General features: G+C 42.9%; 1 protein-coding gene across 1 annotated transcript in view; it reads right to left on the reverse strand.

Moving 5' to 3' along the window:
* C17H4orf45 (chromosome 17 C4orf45 homolog) overlaps positions 1-22,592 on the reverse strand; it is a 134,096-nt gene that overhangs the window by 67,833 nt on the left and 43,671 nt on the right. The window contains exon 2 of the mRNA XM_027567248.1: positions 15,038-15,270. Coding sequence (XP_027423049.1) covers positions 15,038-15,270 — 233 coding nt within the window. The remainder of the gene's footprint in view (positions 1-15,037; positions 15,271-22,592) is intronic.

Below are 22,592 nucleotides of genomic sequence, written 5' to 3' on the forward strand. Positions count from 1 at the left end.
CAAAAAGTTAGTTTAGATTTTTCCATAATATCATGTGGAAAACCCAAGCGAACTTTCTGGCCAATTCAATATACTATTTCCCAAAAATGGAGGGCTATTTGGGCTTTGTAGCCAAGGTTTCTCCTTGCTCACAGATGGTCACTATGTGGCCTTCCCAAACTAGCCGCTTCCTGTGGTATCAAGAAAGCCACTACTTTATACAGCACTTAAGGATGAAAGGTGCTAATGTAATTATTTTTATATTAAACAACAGACTGTTAGGACTCAAATAACTCGTGAGAACTACACACACACACCCATCTGGGAAAGAAACAGCAGCCATTCCACAGCACACCTAATTTTAGAAAAGCTATTTTCTATTTAGCTTTTATAACTTGGTTGAAAAAGGAAGCTTTGTTATCTTTTAAAAGTCTTCTGTGTTGCTAACAACATGAGTGTGAGATCTTAGGAATTTGAATGAGACTGTGATTCACCTAAATGAACCCAAACATAAATGAGAAATTTGTGGTGAAAAACACCCAGAACTTCTGAAATGTGTGTGTCTGTGTGAGTCTACATACTGATCAACTCCATACCAACAATACTTCTCTATTTCTCGTTAATTTGAAAAATTTCCAGGACACTGTTGTGTGGGGGTGGGATTTGGAAGAATGCACAGGGTGTGGCTGGAGGGAAGTTTGGGAGGAATCTCACTTCTCTTTTTTTCCAAATTTCCAAAGATAATATTTAATGATATGTTTTGAAACACTGTATAGAACTTTTTACATAGAAACTTGAAGATAATACAATTAAAAATAGAGTTACCATTTTATCCTGCAGTCCCACTTCTGGGCATATATCTGGAGAGCACCACAATTTGAAAAGATGCAGGGACTCCAGTGTTCATTGCAACACTATTTGCAACAGTCAAGACATGGAGGCCACCTAAATGTCTATCAACCGAGGAATGGATAAAGAAGTTGTGGTACATATATATGTGATGGAATGTTACTCATCCGTTCAAAAGGATCAAACAATACCAGTTAGAGCAACGTGGATGGGCCTAGAGATTATCGTACTGAGCGAAGTCAGACACAGAAAGACAAATATCATTTTATATCAATTATGCAACAAGGAATTACTGTACAGCACAGGAACCTATACTCAATATTTTGTATTAACATACAATGAAAAAGAATTTGGGAAAATAGATATATGTACTTCTGTATGTATAACCGAATCACTGCTGTACACCTCAAACTAACACACTATTGTAAATCTACTATACTCCAATAAAAAGTTTTCAAGATTTAATAAAGGAACAAACAATACAGAAAATAACTATTAATGAGCTCTTTCTTATTATAGCAAATAAGTGGGTTATATCTACTACTGATGACTCATTTTGGTATTATGAATGAAGCATCTTGTGTGCAAATGATGCAGAATGGGGTGCCAGTAGACACTTGAGGCCCTGGGAAGAAAGGGCAGGTGCTTATGAGACAAAACAGCTGGGACTGACCTGGCCAGACCCTGCCTCGTGGAAAAGTGCTCACCCAGCTAGGTGCCTCCCACTGTGGCTCCAGCCCCATGTTCTGACTCCATTTCCCCTCTCACATGCTGGACTCCCACTAAGTCCCTGAACCCACAGCCTAGGCTGGGATCCTGGTTCCATCATTGATCCCCTGTGCAGCTTCAGCAAGGGGCCTCAGCTGCCAATACCTCCATTCCCTGCTCTGTAAGGGAAAAGAATCATAGTACCTTCCTCAAACAGTAAATAGTCAAGAGGAGTTCGTGTTTTTTTCATCTATTTTACTGGAGTACAGTTTATTTACAATGTTGTGTTAGTTTCTGCTACAAAGCAAAGTGATTCACTTATATATATATATATATATGTTCATATTCTTTTGGCTTTATTCTTATGGCTTATGATAGAATATTGAATATAGTTTCCTGTGCTATACAGTAAGTTATTGTTGATCATCTATTTTATATGTAGTTCAGTTCAGTTCAGTCACTCAGTCATGTCTGACTTTTTGCGACCCCATGAATTGCAGCACGCCAGGCCTCCCTGTCCATCACCAACTCACGGAGTTCACTCAAACTCATGTCCATCGAGTCAGTGATGCCATCCAGCTATCTCATCCTCTGTTGTCCCCTTCTGCTCCTGCCCTCAATCCCTCCCAGCATCAGAGTCTTTTCCAATGAGTCAACTCTTCATATCAGGTGGCCAAAGTACTGGAGTTTAAGCTTTAGCATCATTCCTTCCAAAGAACACCCAGGACTGATCTCCTTTAGGATGGACTGGTTGGATCTCCTTGTGGTCCAAGGGACTCTCAAGAGTCTTCTCCAACACCACAGTTCAAAAGCATCAATTCTTCAGCGCTCAGCCTTCTTCACAGTCCAACTCTCACATCCATACATGACCACTGGAAAAACCATAGCCTTGACTAGACGAACCTTTGTTGACAAAGTAATGTCTCTGCTTTTGAATATGCTATCTAGGTTGGTCATAACTTTCCTTCCAAGGAGTAAGCGTCTTTTAATTTCATGGCTGCAGTCACCATCTGTAGTGATTTTGGAGCCCCCCAAAATAAAGTTTGACACTGTTTCCACTGTTTCCCCATCTATTTGCCATGAAGTGATGGGACCAGATGCCATGATCTTAGTTTTCTGAATGTTGAGCTTTAAGCCAAATTTTTCAGTCTCCACTTTCACTTTCATCAAGAGGCTTTTTAGTTCCTCTTCACTTTCTGCCATAAGGGTGATGTCATCTGCATATCTGAGGTTATTGATATTTCTCCCGGCAATCTTGATTCCAGCTTGTGCTTCTTCCAGTCCAGCGTTTCTCATGATGTACTCTGCATAGAAGTTAAATAAGCAGGGTGACAATATACAGCCTTGACGTACTCCTTTTCCTATTTGGAACCAGTCTGTTGTTCCATGTCCAATTCTAACTGTTGCTTCCTGTCCTGCATATAGGTTTCTCAAGAGGCAGGTCAGGTGGTCTGGTATTCCCATGTCTTTCAGAATTTTCCACAGTTTGTTGTGATCCACACAGTCAAAGGCTTTGGCATAGTCAATAAAGCAGAAATAGATGTTTCTCTGGAACTCTCTTGCTTTTTCCATGATCCAGCGGATGTTGGCAATTTGATCTCTGGTTCCTCTGCCTTTTCTAAAACCAGCTTGAACATCTGGACGTTCACGGTTCACATATTGCTGAAGCCTGGCTTGAAGAATTTTGAGCATTACTTTACTAGCGTGTGAAATGAGTGCAATTGTGCAGTAGTTTGAGCATTCTTGTGTCTCTATTAATCCCAGACTCCTAATTTATCCCTCCCTCCATCCCCTCTCCCTTTAGTGACCATAAATTTGCTTTGTATGTCTATGAGTCTGTTTCTGTTTCATAAATAAGTCAATTCCTGTCATACTTTAGATTCCACTGTTTTTTGTTTTTTTTTTAAATGGATCTGGTCAGCCAAATTATATGTGCTGTTTATACAAAAATATGGAGACCAGGACTTCCCTGGTAGTCCAGTGGTTAAGAATCCACCTTCCAATTGCAGGTTCAGTTCCTTGTTGGGGAACTAAGATCCCACATGCTCAGTGCAACTAAACCCATGCAGTACAACTAGAGAATCGATATCATATGATAAATTTCTTTCTCCATCTGGCTTACTTCACTTAGTCTGACAATCTCTAGGTCCTTCCATGTTATTGTAAGTGGCACTACTTCGTTCCTTCTTATGGCTGAGTAATAATCTATTGTATGTATGTACCACATCTTCTTTATCCATCCATCTGTTGAACATTTCCGTTGTTTCCATGTCTTGGCTATTGTAAGCAGTCCCACAATGAACACTGGGGTGCATGGATCTATTTGAATTATGTTTTTGCCTGGATGTATGCACAGGAGTGGGGTTGCTGAGTTTGTTTTCAGTTTTTTGAGGAAACGCCATACTGTTCTCCACAGTGGGTACAACAACTTCAGTTCAGTTCAGTCGCTCAGTCGTGTCTGACTCTTTGCGACCCCATGAATCGCAGCACGCCAGGCCTCCCTGTCCATCACCAACTCCCGGAGTTCACTCAGACTCACGTCCATCGAGTCAGTGATGCCATCCAGCCATCTCATCCTCTGTCGTCCCCTTCTCCTCCTGCCCCCAATCCCTCCCAGCATCAGAGTCTTTTCCAATGAGTCAACTCTTCCCATGAGGTGGCCAAAGTACTGGAGTTTCAGCTTCAGCATCATTCCTTCCAAAGAAATCCCAGGGCTGATCTCCTTCAGAATGGACTGGTTGGATCTCCTTGCAGTCCAAGGGACTCTCAAGAGTCTTCTCCAACACCACTGTTGAAAAGCATCAATTCTTCAGCGCTCAGCCTTCTTCAGAGTCCAACTCTCACATCCATACATGACCACTGGAAAAACCATAGCCTTGACTAGATGGACCTTTGTTGGCAAAGTAATGTTGTTGCTTTTGAATATGCTATCTAGGTTGGTCATAACTTTTCTTCCAAGGAGTAATTTTAATTTCATGGCTGCAATCACCATCTGCAGTGATTTTGGAGCCCAAAAAATAAAGTCCGACACTGTTTCCACTCTTTCCCCATCTATTTCCCATGAAGTGATGGGACCAGATGCCATGATCTTCGTTTTCTGAATGTTGAGTTTTAAGCCAACTTTTTCACTCTCCTCCTTCACTTTCATCAAGAGGCTTTTTAGTTCTTCTTCACTTTCTGCCATAAGGGTGATGTCATCTGCATATCTGAGGTTATTGATATTTCTCCCAGCAATCTTGATTCCAGCTTGTGATTCTTCCAGCCCAGCATTTCTCATGATGTACTCTGCATAGAAGTTAAATAAGCAGGGTGACAGTATACAGCCTTGATGTACTCTTTTTCCTATTTGGAACCAGTCTGTTGTTCCATGTCCAGTTCTAACTGTTGCTTCCTGACAGCATGCAAATTTCTCAAGAGGCAGGTCAGGTGGTCTGGTATTCCCATCTCTTTCAGAATTTTCCGCAGTTTACAGCTCTTTTGTGTTTCAGTTCAGTTCAGTTCAGTTCAGTCACTCAGTCTTGTCTGACTCTTTGCAACCCCATGAGTTGCAGCATGCCAGGCATCCCGTCCATCTCCATCTCCCAGAGTTCACTCAAACTCACGTCCATCGAGTCAGTGGATGACATCCGGCCACCTCATCCTCTGTCATCCCCTTCTCCTCCTGCCCCCAATCCCTCCCAGCATCAGAGTCTTTTCCAATGAGTCAACTCTTCGCATCAGGTGGCCAAAGTACTGGAGTTTCTGCTTTAGCATCAATCCTTCCAAAGAACACCCAGGGCTGATGTTCTTTAGAATGGAATCTCTAAATAAATTCATGGTGAGAAAAATGTTTCATAAAGAAACCAACCTTGGATCAATTTATTGAACAGCTATCAAGAAGTCTGTTCCCATGTCCATCAAACTCAGAGAAGCCCTCTGAGTTCAATCAGGAACTTGTGTCAAACAGGAGGCAGAAGTTTCAAAGCCTCAAAAAAATTGTCTTTATTATATCACACTGTATCCCATATACATATATTACTGATGCATCCCCATGGTTCTCTTTATTACCTTCTACACATCATTCAAGGTGTGATACTGTATGATATATTGGCTGTAATATCTGTTATGACTAATTGATTTAATATGGTCATTGGGATTATACCTAAGAAGAGTCAGTCCTCAAGTCCAGTATCACATTGTTTCTGTGGGAAAGCCAAGTGTCTTAAATTATCTAGCCATGAGGTCAGATGCAGGAGCAGAAAACAGACATGACAAGACCTGGATTAATGAAAGCCCGTGGGTGGGATACATGCCCACCTATGAACCACTTAGAGAAGCTCCTCAGTTTGAAACCAAAGATTTCAATAGTCTCCATATATTTTTTTAAATATTTATGTATTTACTTGTTTATTTATTTTTGGCTGCTCTGGATCTTTGTTGTGGTGCATAAGCTTCTCTCTAGTTGTGCTGTAAGTGTTCAGTTGCACCAAGGCAGGTGGAATCTTAGTTCCCCAACCAGGGATTGAACCTGCATCTCCTGGAATTGGAACGCAGATTCTTAACCACTGGACTACCAGGGAAGTCCTGGTCTCCATATATTGTTGTATAAACAACACATACAGTTTGGCAGAGACCAGATCCATTAAAAAAACAAAAATGTACTGCTCTTAAATCTATGAAAATAACAAAAGCAGTGATCTTCACTGGTTTATTACACATGTATCATCATTGCATTGTGGCCCGCTACCAGAGTAAGAAATAGCTAAACACATGAAGACCCAGAAGAGAGACCTGATGTGATTTTTACTGACCTCTGAAAATGTGGGGAAATATTTCAGGTGTCACTCAACCTGGAAGTCATCTTTCTACCTAAATCCAGATGACCTACAACCCCTTTCCAGTGCCTCCAAAGAGGCAGCTGCCCCAGGCATGTCACCAAGTCTACTGCAGGTGCCCGAGCTTTCTTAGCAGCCGGTCTTACAGGAACCTGGAGCAGTGAATTAGGAAGAGCAGCTGTTCAGGCTATAAAAACCCACTAGATGAAAGTTTGTGATTAAAATCCAGGTTCTGAGCTACTTCAGTGGGAGCTGCTGAAGAGTCTCTGCAATGAGAAACAAAGTGCCACCTTAGTGGGACTCTTACAGATGCAGAGGGTTGGGGATGGGATCGAAGACCACCAAGGACACGCAGCCAGAGAGGAAACAGGGCATGGATGGAGACGCTGCCCTGTGTTACATAGCACGAAGGAATGGTCCAGCTCTTAGGCGAGGAGACATGAATTCACGGCACAGGCACTCACATTTTACTTGTGATTAGGGACTCATTTCTCCAGAGAAGGCAATGGCAACCCACTCCAGTACTCTTGCCTGGAAAATCCCATGGACAGAGGGGCCTGGTGGTCTGCAGTCCATGGGGTTGCTAGGAGTCGGACACAACTGAGTGACTTCACTTTCATTTTTCACTTTTCACTTTCATGCATTGGAGAAGGAAATGGCAACCCACTCCAGTGTTCCTACCTGGAGAATCCCAGGGACTGGGGAGCCTGGTGGGCTGCCGTCTATGGGCTCACACAGAGTCAGACACGATTGAAGTGACTTAGCAGCAGCAGCAGCAGCAGCAGCAGCAGCAGGAACTCGTTTCTAGGCATAGAGGATGAGTGTGTGTGTATCAGCTCAAATGGCACTTTCTTCTCATTGATCGGAAGAGGCTGCCTAGAGACTTACGAGGATAAGGAGTCCGAATCTGGGGCTGTCCTGGATGTAGGGGAAGCGGAGAATAGAGCCAGGCCCTGGGTGTGGGGTTGGGCAGGGGGTTGAGGGGGAATGAATAAACTTGGTGACAAATCCTAGGCCTTAACTGGTAGGTAAATCATATGTGGTTCTTGACCTGTGCTGTTGCTGCTGTGAAGTCGCTTCAGTCATGTCTGACTCTGTGCGACCCTATAGACGGCAGCCCACCAAGCTCCCCCATCCCTGGGATTCTCCAGGCAAGAACACTGGAGTGGGTTGCCATTTCCTTCTCCAATGCATGAAAGTGAAGTTGCTCAGTCATGTCCTACTCTTCACGACCCCATGGACTGCAGCCTACCAGGCTCCTCCATCCATGGGATTCTCCAGGCAAGAGTACAGTATGTACAGTCATTCTCAGTGCATCCTTTTGTTCTCATGATAAAGTTTTAAGTCCAAGGAATCCTTTAACCCTGGTGGTCCAGTGGTTAAGACTCCATGCTTCCAATGCAGGGGTTATGGGTTCAATCCTTTATCAGGGAAATAGATCCCACATGCCGCAGAGTACAGCCCCCCAAAAAATAAATTAAAAAAATCAAATTTAAGACAGATACATCTTTGAAAACATTTACTGTCAAATGCTGGGGCACAGGACAAGCTGTCACAGCCTGTGCCAAACAAGGCCAGCTTCCACGTGAGCCTGGGTGGGGAGAGCTCTGCCTGGTTTACACGCAGTCCCACCATTTTATGAGAACCACACAACCATGTAGGGCTGAGAATTAGAACCGTCTGTGACATTCCATCCAAAGAAACGGAATAAATCCCTTCCTGGAAGGCTAAGTCGTCCCTGACGTGGATCTTGGATTCACAGCCCCACGCGCTCAAGACAGAGACAACTCGAGGGCTGTGCACAAAAGCTGGGCATCACCTGAGAAAAACCACAAGGCCATCCAAGTTCTGGACTTCAAATCAGCTGCCTTGCTCTTGGTGCATTCTCTTCTCACTAGCGATCACTTTTGATATTGAACCAAGCTTCTGATCTTCGTCTTCATTGCCTGAGTGGAACAGGGTGCAATTTAGGAACCTGAGCCCTCTTTCTGTGTCACTGGCACTGCTGCTGCTGCTGCTAAGTCACTTCAGTCATGTCCAACTCTGTGCGACCCCATAGACAGCAACCCACTAGGCTCTTCTGTCACTGGGATTCTCCAGGCAAGAACACTGGAGTGGGTTGCCATTTCCTTCTCCAATGCATGAAAGTGAAAAGTGAAAGTGAAGTCACTCAGGCGTGCCTGACTCTTAGCGACCCCATGGACTGCAGCCCACCAGGCTCCTCCATCCATGGGATTTTTCCAGGCAAGAGTACTGGCACTGGGTGACATTAAATACAAAACCACAGTCCTCACTACTGACATCGGGGTGTTAACCTCTTGCCGGGCACTGTGCTGAGTGTGTTCCTTGTGTCCTTTATAACTCACAACAGAACAAGAATGATACCTAGAGAGTCTTTTTTTTTTTTTTTCCAGAAAAAAAGTTGAGATTTTTATTGTAATTACATGGAAATTATTTTTATCAATCTGATAAATTTATGATATAGAATTTTTATGATTCAGTCTTTATGATATTGAATCTTTCAGTTCACAAACACGATATATCTCTCCACTTATTTACATCCTGTTTCAATAGTTTTATCATTTTTCTCCATGTATAGAACACCTTTCTTTTTATTGACGTATAGTTGATTTACAAGGTTGTACCAGAACATCTTTTTTTAGGATCTATTCCTACATACTTTATATTTGCTGATGATATTGTAAGTAGTATCCTGTTTTGCTGCATTTTCTGTTTGTTTCTGGTACATAAAAATAAAATTGATTTTTACACCTGGATTTTGTGTCCCGTGCGCAGGCGGCTGCGACGGGCACGCCAAAGCGCAGGCAGCTGCGACGGGCGCGCCAAAGAATGGCCGAGAGGAGCTACCCCACATCCGAGGTCAGGGGCAGAAGCCGGGAGGACCCCATACCCAAAGGGCGGCGGCCAAGAGGAGCTACCCCGTGTCCGAGGTCAGGGGGGGCGGCCGAGAGGAGATACCCAGCGTCCGAGGTCAGGGGCGACGGCCGGGAAGAGATACCCCATGCCCCTAAGCCCGAGGCCAAGGGCAGTGGCGGGGAGGAGCAACCCCCCGAGGCCAGGGGCGGTGGCCGGGAGGACCAACCCCACGTCCAAGGAGCCATGGCTGCAGGGCGCAGGAGGGCCTAGAGGAGCTATCCCACGTTGAAGGTCAGGAAGGGCGACGGCGAGGAGATACCCCTCGTCCAAGGTAAGGAGCAATGGCTGCGCTTTGCTGGAGCAGCCGTGAAGAGATACCCCACGCCCAAGGTAAGAGAAACCCAAGTAAGACGGTAGGTGTTGCAAGAGGGCATCAGAGGGCAGACACACTGAAACCATACTCACAGAAAACTAGTCAATCTAATCACACTAGGACCACAGCCTTATCGTTTAACTCAATGAAACTAAGCCATGCCCATGGGGCAACCCAAGACGGGCGGGTCATGGTGGAGAGATCTGACAGAATGTGGTCCACTGGAGAAGGGAATGGCAAACCACTTCAGTATTCTTGCCTTGAGAACCCCATGAACAGTATGAAAAGGCAAAATGATAGGATACTGAAAGAGCAACTCCCCAAGGTCAGTAGGTGCCCAATATGCTACTGGAGATCAGTGGAGAAATAACTCCAGAAAGAATGAAGGGATGGAGCCAAAGCAAAAACAATACCCAGCTGTGGATGTGACTGGTGATAGAAGCAAGGTCCGATGCTGTAAAGAGCAATATTGCATAGGAACCTGGAATGTCAGGTCCATGAATCAAGGCAAATTGGAAGTGGTCAAACAAGAGATGGCAAGAGTGAATGTCGACGTTCTAGGAATCAGTGAACTGAAATGGACTGGAATGGGTGACTTTAACTCAGATAACCATTATATCTACTACTGCGGGCAGGAATCCCTCAGAAGAAATGGAGTAGCCATCATGGTCAACAAAAGAGTCCGAAATGCAGTACTTGGATGCAATCTCAAAAACGACAGAATGATCTCTGTTCGTTTCCAAGGCAAACCATTCAATATCACAGTAATCCAAGTCTATGCCCCAACCAGTAACGCTGAAGAAGCTGAAGTTGAACGGTTCTATGAAGACCTACAAGACCTTTTAGAACTAACACCCAAAAAAGATGTCCTTTTCATTATAGGGGGCTGGAATGCAAAAGTAGGAAGTCAAGAAACACCTGGAGTAACAGGCAGATTTGGCCTTGGAATATGGAATGAAGCAGGGCAAAGACTAATAGAGTTTTGCCAAGAAAATGCACTGGTCATAACAAATACCCTCTTCCAACAACACAAGAGAAGACTCTATACATGGACATCACCAGATGGTCAACACCGAAATCAGATTGATTATATTCTTTGCAGCCAAAGATGGAGAAGCTCTATATAGTCAGGAAAAACAAGACCAGGAGCTGACTGTGGCTCAGATCATGAACTCCTTATTGCCAAATTCAGACTTAAATTGAAGAAAGTAGGGAAAACCACTAGACCATTCAGGTATGACCTACAGTGGAAGTGAGAAATAGATTTAAGGGCCTAGATTTGATAGATAGAGTGCCTGATGAACTATGGAATGAGGTTCGTGACACTGTACAGGAGACAGGGATCAAGACCATTCCCATAGAAAAGAAATGCAAAAAAGCAAAATGGCTGTCTGGGGAGGCCTTACAAATAGCTGTGAAAAGAAGAGAAGCGAAAAGCAAAGGAGAAAAGGAAAGATATAAACATCTGAATGCAGAGTTCCAAAGAATAGCAAGAAGAGATAAGAAAGCCTTCTTCAGCGATCAATGCAAAGAAATAGAGGAAAACAACAGAATGGGAAAGACTAGGGATCTCTTCAAGAAAATCAGAGATACCAAAGGAACATTTCATGCAAAGATGGGCTCGATAAAGGACAGAAATGGTATGGACCTAACAGAAGCAGAAGATATTAAGAAAAGATGGCAAGAATACATGGAAGAACTGTACAAAAAAGATCTTCACCACCCAGATAATCACAATGGTGTGATCACTGACCTAGAGGCAGACATCCTGGAATATGAAGTCAAGTGGGCCTTAGAAAGCATCACTATGAACAAAGCTAGTGGAGGTGATAGAATTCCAGTTGAGCTATTCCAAATCCTGAAAGATGATGCTGTGAAAGTGCTGCACTCAATATGCCAGCAAATTTGGAAAACTCAGCAGTGGCCACAGGACTGGAAAAGGTCAGTTTTCATTCCAATCCCAAAGAAAGGCAATGCCAAAGAATGCTCAAACTACCACACAATTGCACTCATCACACACACTGGTAAAGTAATGCTCAAAATTCTCCAAGCCTGGCTTCAGCAATATGTGAACCGTGAACTTCCTGATGTTCAAGCTGGTTTTAGAAAAGGCAGAGGAACCAGAGATCAAATTGCCAACATCCGCTGGATCACGGAAAAAGCAAGAAAGTTCTAGAAAAACATCTATTTCTGCTTTATTGACTATGCCAAAGCCTTTGACTGTGTGGATCACAATAAACTGTGGAAAATTCTGAAAGAGATAGGAATACCAGACCACCTGACCTGCCTCTTGAGAAATTTGTATGCAGGTCAGGAAGCAATAGTTAGAACTGGACATGGAACAACAGACTGGTTCCAAATAGGAAAAGGAGTTCGTCAAGGCTGTATATTGTCACCCTGTTTATTTAACTTATATGCAGAGTACATCATGAGAAATGCTGGACTGGAAGAAACACAAACTGGAATCAAGATTGCCGGGAGAAATATCAATAACCTCAGATATGCAGATGACACCACCCTTATGGCAGAAAGTGAAGAGGAACTAAAAAGCCTCTTGATGAAAGTGAAAGTGGAGAGTGAAAAATTTGGCTTAAAGCTCAACATTCAGAAAACGAAGATCATGGCATCCGGTCCCACCACTTCATGGGAAATAGATGGGGAAACAGTGGAAACAGCGTCAAACTTTATTTTTCTGGGCTCCAGATGTAGTGACTGGGCTCCAATCACTACAGATGGTGACTGCAGCCATGAAATTAAAAGACACTTACTCCTTGGAAGGAAAGTTATGACCAACCTAGATAGCATATTCAAAAGCAGAGACATTACTTTGCCAACAAAGGTTCGTCTAGTCAAGGCTATGGTTTTTCCAGTGGTCATGTATGGATGTGAGAGTTGGACTGTGAAGAAGGATGAGCACCGAAGAATTGATGCTTTTGAACTGTGGTGTTGGAGAAGACTCTTGAGAGTCCCTTGGACTGCAAGGAGATCCAACCAGTCCATTCTGGAGGAGATCAGCCCTGGGATTTCTTAGGAAGGAATGATGTTAAAGCTGAAACTCCAGTACTTTGGCCACATGATGCGAAGAGTTGACTCATTGGAAAAGACTCTGATGCTGGGAGGGATTGGGGGCAGGAGGAGAAGGGGACGACAGAGGATGAGATAGCTGGATGGCATCACCGACTCGATGGACGTGAATCTGAGTGAACTCCGGGAGTTGGTGATGGACAGGGAGGCCTGGCGTGTTGCGATTCATGGGGTCGCAAAGAGTCGGACACGACTGAGCGACTGATCTGATCTAATCTGACTACCAAATTCGCATATACTTTGAGGTATTCTAGGTAGACAAACATGTTAGCAAATAATGATAGTTTTACTTCTTCTATTTCAATCTTTACACATTTTATACTTTTTTTTTTTTTCCTTACTGCCATGGTTAAGACCTCCAGGACAAAGCTAAATGAAAAAAAATCAGGATTTGGGGCATCCATGTCTTGTTCTTGGTCTTAAAGAGAAATGCTTTCACTGTTTTATCAAGTATCTCTATTGTAATCTCCTTTTTTATAGATAATCCATATCAGATTAGGAAATTCCCTTGTATTCCTAACTTAAGCTAAAAGTGTTTTCATTTTTGGGATTTAATATGTAAGTAGGAAAACATTATGTTGGGAAGTTAAGAAGCATACCAGACCTAGAGCTTGCTGTGTGGCAGATACTGTGCCCAGCAGTTGGCAGATATTTCTTCATGACAGCCCAGTAAGGCAAATGCTCAGGTTCATGATGAAGAGACACAGCGCTCTTGAGGAACTGGCCCAAGATCTCTCACAGCTAGGAGGTGGCAGGGTGGGGTAGGAATTCAAGTGGTCTCAGGAAGTGGACACCTAAACACCACCATGGAGCAGAGGAGGCTCAGAGACCCAGGGAGGTGAACTCAGAGCCCAGGATCACAGAGCTGAACCTGACCTCAGGCAGGAGTGGAACCCACGCTGTCTGACCCCAAAGCCTGAGCTCCCAGCTGCTCTCAGGTACTGAGGAAGGTTGGTCCAGAAAAAGGCTTTAACTTTGTTAACCATTCTGTATAACACTGTGGGCTTCCCAGGTCGCTCAGTGGTAAAGAATCTGCCTGCCAAAGCAGGAGATGCAGGTTTGATCCCTGGATTGGGAAGATCCCCTGGAAGAGGAAATGGCAACCCAATCCAGTATTCTTGCCTGGATAATTCTATGCACAGAGAAGCCTGGAGGGCCACAGTTCATGGGGTCGTAGGGTCGGACACGACTGAGCACGCATGCACATAAGATGGCACTAACTGCCTCAGGAATTAAGGCAATTGATACATATTCAATTTGTTGCTGCATCATTGATACATATTCAATTTCCAGGGAAAGACCTGCCTGGAAAAAAGTCTGAATCCTCAGATTTTGCTTCTAAAATAACCTGTGCTCTCTGTTTCAGAGGAGACTGGCTGTGCTCATGCCTGCATCCACATCACTGAAGGGAGGTAAGGCAGGCTTTTTCAGAGCCCTCCCGCTACCCGCCCTAGATGGCCTGACTTAGAGGCACGATCCGGGTTTTGAATCTCTGGGGCTGGTTTCTAGGTTTGTGGATGACGTCCAGCACAGACTGCTGCTTTACCACCACCCACTCACCGAGCCGCTCAAGAGCGGGGGAATGTGTGTGAATGTCACCGAATAGACGGGAATCTGGATGCATGCCAAAGCCAAGTGCAAATGCTTTTGGATTCCCTCCGGCTTCCTTCTCTTCACACCCCTCCTCTCATGTATTCAAGGGACTTAAAGAGGGTGATGGCAGCCAAGTACTTTTATCCACACAGTCATTTTTCTGCACAAACTCCAATCTCATTGCTTCTCAAGGACAAGTCCAGGACACAAGGTTTCTTATGGAAGCAAACTCAGAAAGCATTTAAATCAGAAAATGGTAGGGAGGGCAAGTGAAAGCTGTTATCATTTACTGTACTGATGATGAAACAGAAGCCCTACAAATATAATGATTTTTTTCCGATTCCTAGATCAATACATTTGATGTGAAAAAGTTTAATGTGAAGAAGTCTTGGAGACATATTTAATATTATGGATACCAAAGAGCTGCCACTTAGAGTTTTTTTTGCTTTTGTTTTTTGATGGTTCCAGGTGTTTATTTGAAAGCAAGTCTTTTTTTGAAAGTCTGACATACAGATTTTTCAATACATGATGGAGCATTTTACTAGTAACAGTCCTTATGACATTATACCCAAGGCTAGAAATCACAGTGAGGGACTTAAAACTTTTTCGGCTTACTTGATTTTGACTGTATTGTTATCTGCTTCAATTAATTGTAATAATAAATTAGTTGTAAAATTAGTCTGGAAAAAATAAACTATTCATTGGGAGAAATAAAAAAGCAAACAATGTTTGAGGAGGAGCATAAATTTAAAAGCAATACCTTGATGTGAAAGCCAGTCTGAAGCCTTGTTTTGTTGATAAAATCATACTCTGGTATTCCCCAGCCAATTTCACCAACATACTCAGGTTTATATTTAGCTGGCAAGCTTCTGTTCGAGGCAGGCCTCCATAAATATCTGAGATCTCCAGTTTTCTCTAATGCAGGACGCTTTTCTCCTATGTAGGCAGTGTGCTGAGCGACTTGAGGGAGGTGATCCTTTACATAAGCTGGGCCTTAAAACAGAAAGAAAAAAAAACCTGAAAACCTCCGCACTTTATTCTGAGAAGCTTTGGTTATTCTAAAAGGTGGAGATAATTCTAGCTAATGATTTTGTGCATTCAGTAATGATTGCGTGCACTCACTATGTTCTAGGTGCTGCCATAAGCTTTTTAGATATGTTAATTCAGTTGCTCCTTATAATAACCAAATGAAGTATGGGGTATTATTTTCCCCAGTTTATAATTGGAGAAAATGAGGCCCAGAAAGATTAGTTACTTGTCCAGAGTCATAGCTAACAAGCCCTTCACTCCTTGACAGGCTATCTCACAGACTGGGCTCTTAATCACCCCACTACACGGCTTTCTTTATAACCAATTTAATACAAACATGTTTTATTTTATTTTATTGAAATAGTTGATTCACAGTATTGTGTTATTTTTTTCTACACAGCATGACCTTGGTGTTTATCCATCCTATACATAAAATAGTTTGTCTGCTAATCCCAAACCCCCAGTCCATGCTTCCCTGCTCCAAGTCCAGCCTGGCAACAATAGGTCTGTTCTCTAAGTCTGTGAATTTGTTTCTGTCTCATAGATGATGTCATTTGTATCATTTTTTATTCCATATATAAGCCATTATATATAATATTTGTCATTCTCTGACTTACTTCACTTAGTATAATAATCTCTAGATCCACCCATGTTGCAAATGGAATTATTTCATTTTTTGTGGCTGAGTAATATTCCACTGTCTGTTTCCATGTCTTGGCTGTTGTGAATAGCTGACACATTCTATATACTAAAACTTCTCACGTATACCACATTTTAAGGATGTAGGTCTTTGGACATTAGAATGTTTTATCTAGAGAGATAAAATCCTGAAATGAGGATTAGAAAATTCCCCAAATGTATTAGAAGCCATGGGAAGATGGAGAAAATTGTCAGATGAAGAGGCCCAAAGGCAGGGGCATTAAATAAATATTGGTATTTTAAATGAAAGACAATGAACAAACAGGAATCAATGAATTGTGGAAGTGGGCAAAACAAGCAAACATAAGAGGAGATCTGGAAAAAGATCACTTACATACAACTGGTGTTGAAAGTTGATGATGTAAATGTGTAAAGTGAAGCCAGGAAGGGTCTGATTAGAACAGACAATGAACTACGGCCCAGGAAGTGTCTCAGAAGACCCAGAAGCAAAGTGGCTGAAGCACTGTCTGGGGAGATTGGAGACACAAAAAAGAGCATCACTCCTCTTACTCAAGGGAAGCCCAGACTTTGGGGACAGAGGTTTTGCTATGGTCATGGTGTCACTTGGTGCCTTCTGGCCCCAGGGCCCCTCTGGTTTTGTCTTGGGTCATTGAGCTGAGGGTTTTCAGAGAGTACAGGTAGTCGGGAGTTTGACTAAGTGCTTTGATGGAGAGGTCAGTATGGTAACAAATCTGTGCCTAGAAAAATCCTCCAAGCTTTCCAAGGAAACTGAAATGAGAGAAGTGGGACTTCCCTAGGGGCACATAAGAATCTGCCTGCCAATGCAGGGGATGTGGGTTTGATCCCTGATCCAGGAAGATCCCACATAACATTGAACAACTAAGCCAGTGCATCACAACTACTGAGCCCGTAAACCGCAGCAAGAGAAACCACTGCAATGAGCGTCCCCACTCACCGCAACTAGAGAAAGCCCACGCTCAGCAATGAAGACCCAGTGCAGTCAAAAATAAATACATCAAAATAAATACCTTGATGCTGGGAAAGATTGAAGGTGGGAGGAGAAGGGGATGACAGAGGATGAGATGGGTGGATGGCATCACTGATGCAATAGACATGAGTTTGAGTAGGCTCTGGGAGTTGGTAATGGACAGGGAAGCCAGGCCTGCTGCAGTCCATGGGGTCGCAAAGAGTCAGACATGACTGAGCGACTGAACTGAACTGAATTAATTTAAAAAATTTAAAAAAAGCAAACATGAGAAATGGCTCTCCAGACACAAGACCCAGGCAGATGATTCCCCAGCTTCCTAATCACCGTGCCCCCTGGGATTCCTGCGTGTCGACTGGCTCGTTTCCTGTGATGAATCCATTATGACTGCACATTCTCACTCAGGCAAAAGGACTCTGTATAGGGTGACTGAGCATTAAAAACTGTTTTCTCTCCCAAGTTAACCAGTGCTGAGGGCTCACTTACAAAGCTCCTGCCATAAACACAAATTTGCAATCTCCTCCAAACAGGATGAAATTGTGACTGTTTTAGTCTTGCTGAAGTTTCAGGGTATGCTTAGGCTGGTGTTTTCCCAAGCGTGAAAGTGAAAGTGTTAGTTACTCAGTAGTTTTGAACTGTGGTGTTGGAGAAGACTCTTGAGAGTCCCTTGGACTGCAAGGAGATCCAGTCAATCCATTCTAAAGGAGATCAGCCCTGGGATTTCTCCGGAAGGAATGATGCTAAAGCTGAAACTCCAGTACTTTGGCCACCTGATGCGAAGAGTTGACTCATTGGAAAAGACTCTGATGCTGGGAGGGATTGGGGGCAGGAGGAGAAGGGGACGACAGAGGATGAGATGGCTGGATGGCATCACCGACTCGTTGGACGTGAGTCTGAGTGAACTCCGGGAGTTGGTGATGGACAGGGAGGCCTGGCGTGCAGCAATTCATGGGGTCGCAAAGAGTCGGACACGACTGAGCGACTGAACTATACTGAATTGAACTGAATGGTTCAGTTCAGTTCAGTTCAGTTCAGACGACCACTTGCAACCTCATGGACTGTAGCCTACCAGGCTCCTTTGTCCCTGGGATTTCCCAAGCAAGAACACTGGAATGGGTTGCCATTTCCTTCTCCAGGGGATCTTCTGGACCCAGAGATCGAACCCGGGTCTCCTGCATTGTAGGCGGATTCTTTATCATCTGAGCCACTAGAGTAGACCGGTGTTTTCCCAAATGTTCCCCTAATGCTGCTCCCATGAGTGATATGACAATGCCTGGGTGGGGGCAGGGGTGCTCCACCATCAGGTACATTTGGGACAATGTCCATTTGCCTTTGAGAAATTCCCAGCCTCCAAAAAGCATTTTAAAAGTTCTGAGAAATCCTGCACTAAATGAACCTGTTTGCAATTATGTAACCCAGCTTTTACCAAACTGATTTAAACGTGTATCTTATTTTCCACTGGGTCACCTGTACACGTCCTGCAGGTACCAGCAGCGTTGGGGAAATAATGATCCTCTTTGTAATGTTTCAGTTGCTGCTGAAATTTTGTCGTCCCCTCACGCCACTGCCAATGTGAGAGCAGATGTCTATCTGTAGTTACTCCTCCTCACTCAGTGGACCGCAATACATTTTTTAAAAGAACACTTTCTTGACAGCTGAGTCTAAACACTTCATTTTAGACAGAATCGTGGAAAGTGCATGTGCTTTGCAAGTCAAGCGTGGGGAGAGGGGCTCCCCAGAGAATCAAGGTTCTCTTTGGCTTTTCAATTGAGCCATTGGACTTTCCTGACCCCCACCACCCCACCCCCACCCATCTCCTGTGTGCTTTGGAAATAGCGTGATACAGTGTGCGTGGTACAGGAACTTCTGGGACAATTCTCCCAGGCTGTGGAGCTGACACAGGCAGCCACCTTCACAGCAGAGCCAGCTGGTACCACCATCCTCCATGGGCCAGATTCACAGCCATCCCCTGGAGCCAGCCCAGTGCTCACATAATCAAAAGATCCACCGTCACTGCCCAGCCAGCAATGCAGACATGGGGTTACCCTGATGGGCAGCTCCATAGGTGTCTGGCTTTGTGTGGCTCATTATTCTGACCCTCATCCTCCAGAGCCAAGACTCTCTGCTGGATCCAATTCCCTGCCTAAAAGCCAAACTCCCAATTCCTGTCCAATCCACAGTCTCTTTATTTTTCTTTTAACAACTAAGACGTCCGTTCAACCACTGTTGCTATACCCCTTAGGGAGTTCCTATTTGTTTATCATCCTATGGGAAGTTTTTTTGGATCGTTCATTCTCTCCCCAAAACTCCACCCCTCATTTGCCAATCATGAAGTTGTCAGCTCCTGGGTTAATAAAATCGTCATGTGCCCATCTGTTTTGGAGGTCTCGTTCACACCTGAAGACCAGCTCCAGTGGATGACCTGCAGCTGTAATGTTTGAACAGAGCTGCCCAGCATTGATCCTCTGCCCAGAGGCTCACATCATGATGTGGGAGGGAGATGTACTTCCTTTCACACCTGGGCCAACTTCATGGGTTCTTATTTCTTCATCTTCCTGCCCTGGAGAAACTATGATCTCAAGGGCAGAGGGTAGACCCTTTCTCCCCTGTACATGCCCAACATGACCTGCTCGTTAGTGTCTGAAATTCTAAAGTTACAGTTGAGGATGTAGTTTACAAGCTAAACTACTGTAGGGTCAAATCCTGACTTTGTCTTATGCTGGCTTTGTGACCCAGGGAATGTTATTCAGCCTCTGAATTTAGACTCATCTATAAAATGAGAAAAAATACACACACTCCAGTGTTTACAATAGGCAGGACAAGGAAAACTAGATGTCCATTGACAGATGAATGGGAAAAAAGATGTGGTACAAATATACAATGGAATACTACTCAGCCATTAAAAGGAATCAAACTGTCATTTGCAACAATGTGAATAAACCAAGAGATTATCATACTAACTGAAGAAAGTAGACAAAGACAAATATCATATGATATTATAGTTGTCATCCAATTTAAAATTATCTTACTAACTGAAGAAAGCAGACAAAGACAAATATCATATGATATTACTTATAGTTGTCATCCAATTTAAAAATGATACAAATGAATTTATTTACAAAACAGAAATAGACTCACAGACACAGAAGAAAAAAAAAACATGGTTACCAAAGGAAAAAAGGGAGAGGAGGGATAAATTGAGTTTGGGATTGACATATAGACACCACTATATATAAAATAGATAATCAACAGAGACCTAATGTATAGCACAGGGAACTATGTTCAATATCTTTCAATAACCTATAATGGAAAAGAACCTGAAAAAAATATATATATATGAATCATTATCTTGTACACATGAAGTAACAGCATTAAAAATTCATTTTAATTTTTAAAAATGATTAAAAAAAAGAACAGTGATGCCTGTGTGACGGCCTTGTTGGAGGGAGAGGAGATAATTTTATTGAAAGAAGTGCTTATCTGATGATCTGACACATAATATACATCAACATGACTATTTATGTCTCTTCCTCTTTCTTGTTTGTTCGTTTCTCATTTTAATTTGATGCTTTGTCTTACCTGTTATATTTTTAAAGGATATTTTAGGAACTTTCACTAATAATTTATTTCTTATTGTGAATAAACTTCAAAGCCTTTCCTGAGAGCTCTTCTAGTTCAGGGGTTGACAAACTTTTCCCACAAAGGGCCAGAGAGGCAATATTTTTCACTTTGTGTTTGGGGCATACAGCCTCTGTCTCAACTCCATGGACACCATGTAAACAAACGGGCATGGCTGGGTTCCAATAAAATTTTATTTATAGACATTGCGATTTTAATTTCATGTAATTTTCACATCTTACAAGCTGTTATTCTTCTTTTGCTTCCCCATTGCCCCCCCACCCCACCCCAACCATTTGAAAAAATAAAGAACATTCTTTGCTCACAGGTGGCAGGACAAATTTGACCCAGAAGCCATAGTCTATCAATCTCTGAAGATGAGGGACAGGAAGGAAGCAGGTGCCATGGAGGATGGAAAGAGCCCAGATCAGAAAATCTGATGGCTTTCCACCAAGTGTCACCTGCTGCCAACCTGAAAAGGCCCTGGCTGTGGCATGTGTCAGCAGAGAAAGAAAGTTCCATCCTGAGGCAGGTGTTTCTTTCTGATTTCTCTCCTGCACTTGCAGTGTTTCCGTTAACTAATGAAGTAACTCCTTTATTCACTTGTTCTCTCACTGACTTATGCATTCATTCATTCAACAAATAATTATTGAACTATATGCCAGGCACTGTTCCCAGTGTTATGCAAAGAGCAGCAAACAAAGCCAAGACCTGCCTTCAAGGAGCTTCTCTTCTCACTGAGAGGCAGGTGATATTAACCATCCTTCAGCATCTCTCATCTGGCTTATAACCTTCTAACTAGTCTCAGCTCTCATGTCTCCTAACAAACATGAAATGGTTTTCTCCGGGGCCTATATCTTTTTTCATCCAGATTTCTTAGGATGGCTGACTAGTGTCTTCGTAAACTGGAGTCTACTGTCCTTCACCTTTTCTCATGATCAGAACTCATCTTTCAAGACTTACTGTGAGTGCTGCCTTTTCTGGAAAACATCTCTAATCCTGCCAAGTCCAAATTAGACACTCAGCATGCTGCCTTCACAGTAATTTCTTTTGATTTCATCTTTTTAATACTGTATTAATTGGATCTACTCTATTTGTAAGCTCCTAGAGGGTAAAGGTTTTTATTTATCTTTGTAAATACTTAAAAACTTTTTAATTGAAATAGATTTGACATAAATCCTGTATACATTTAAGGTGTACAACATATTGAGTTGATACATTTATATATTCTAATATGATCGCCACTGTAGTGATAATCAGCACATCTATCATTTCCTTTTAGTGGCTGGACTAAACTAATTAAAACTAGTCTGTTAGCAATTTTGATAATACCATATTGTTGTCCATATTCACTATGCTGTACATTAGATCTCTAGGGTTATTTGCTATTCTTTGAGTTTGTACCTCTTTTTTTAGAGTTTTTCTCTTTAAACAATATCCGTTTTATTGCACCAATTCCCAGCCCCTGGTAACCACAATTTTACTCTTCAAGTGTGTGACTTTTTTAGATTCTACATATTAGTGATATTATATAGCATTTTTCGTTCTCTACTTATTTCACTAAGTATAATACCCACCAGGTGGCAAATGGCAAATGTCCTCTTTCTCATGCATATAATTATTTATTATTTATTTTATTTTTATATGCATATATTTATTTATTTATTAAATGTATGTAATCTCTATAAAAGTCTTAATGACCAACACAGTTCTTGAAACATGTAGGTCTTCAAGAAACATGTGTTGAATGCTGAAGAGAATTGTTTTTTGAATAAAGGAATTAAAGAATTCCATCAAAGGGCTTCCCTGGTGGCTCAATGGTAAAGAATCTGCCTGCTAATGCAAGAAACACAGGTTTGATCCCTGGTCTGGGAAGATCCCACATGCCGCAGAGCAACTAAGCCCGGGCACCCCAACTTCTGAGCCTGTGCCCTCAAGCCCGGGAACTGCAACTACTGAGCTCACCCAGCACAACTACTGAAGCTCGCACAACCCAGAGCTTGTGCTCCACAAGAGAAGCCAG

Source organism: Bos indicus x Bos taurus, chromosome 17, assembly GCF_003369695.1.
Source record: "Bos indicus x Bos taurus breed Angus x Brahman F1 hybrid chromosome 17, Bos_hybrid_MaternalHap_v2.0, whole genome shotgun sequence".
NCBI classification, from domain to species: domain Eukaryota; kingdom Metazoa; phylum Chordata; class Mammalia; order Artiodactyla; family Bovidae; genus Bos; species Bos indicus x Bos taurus.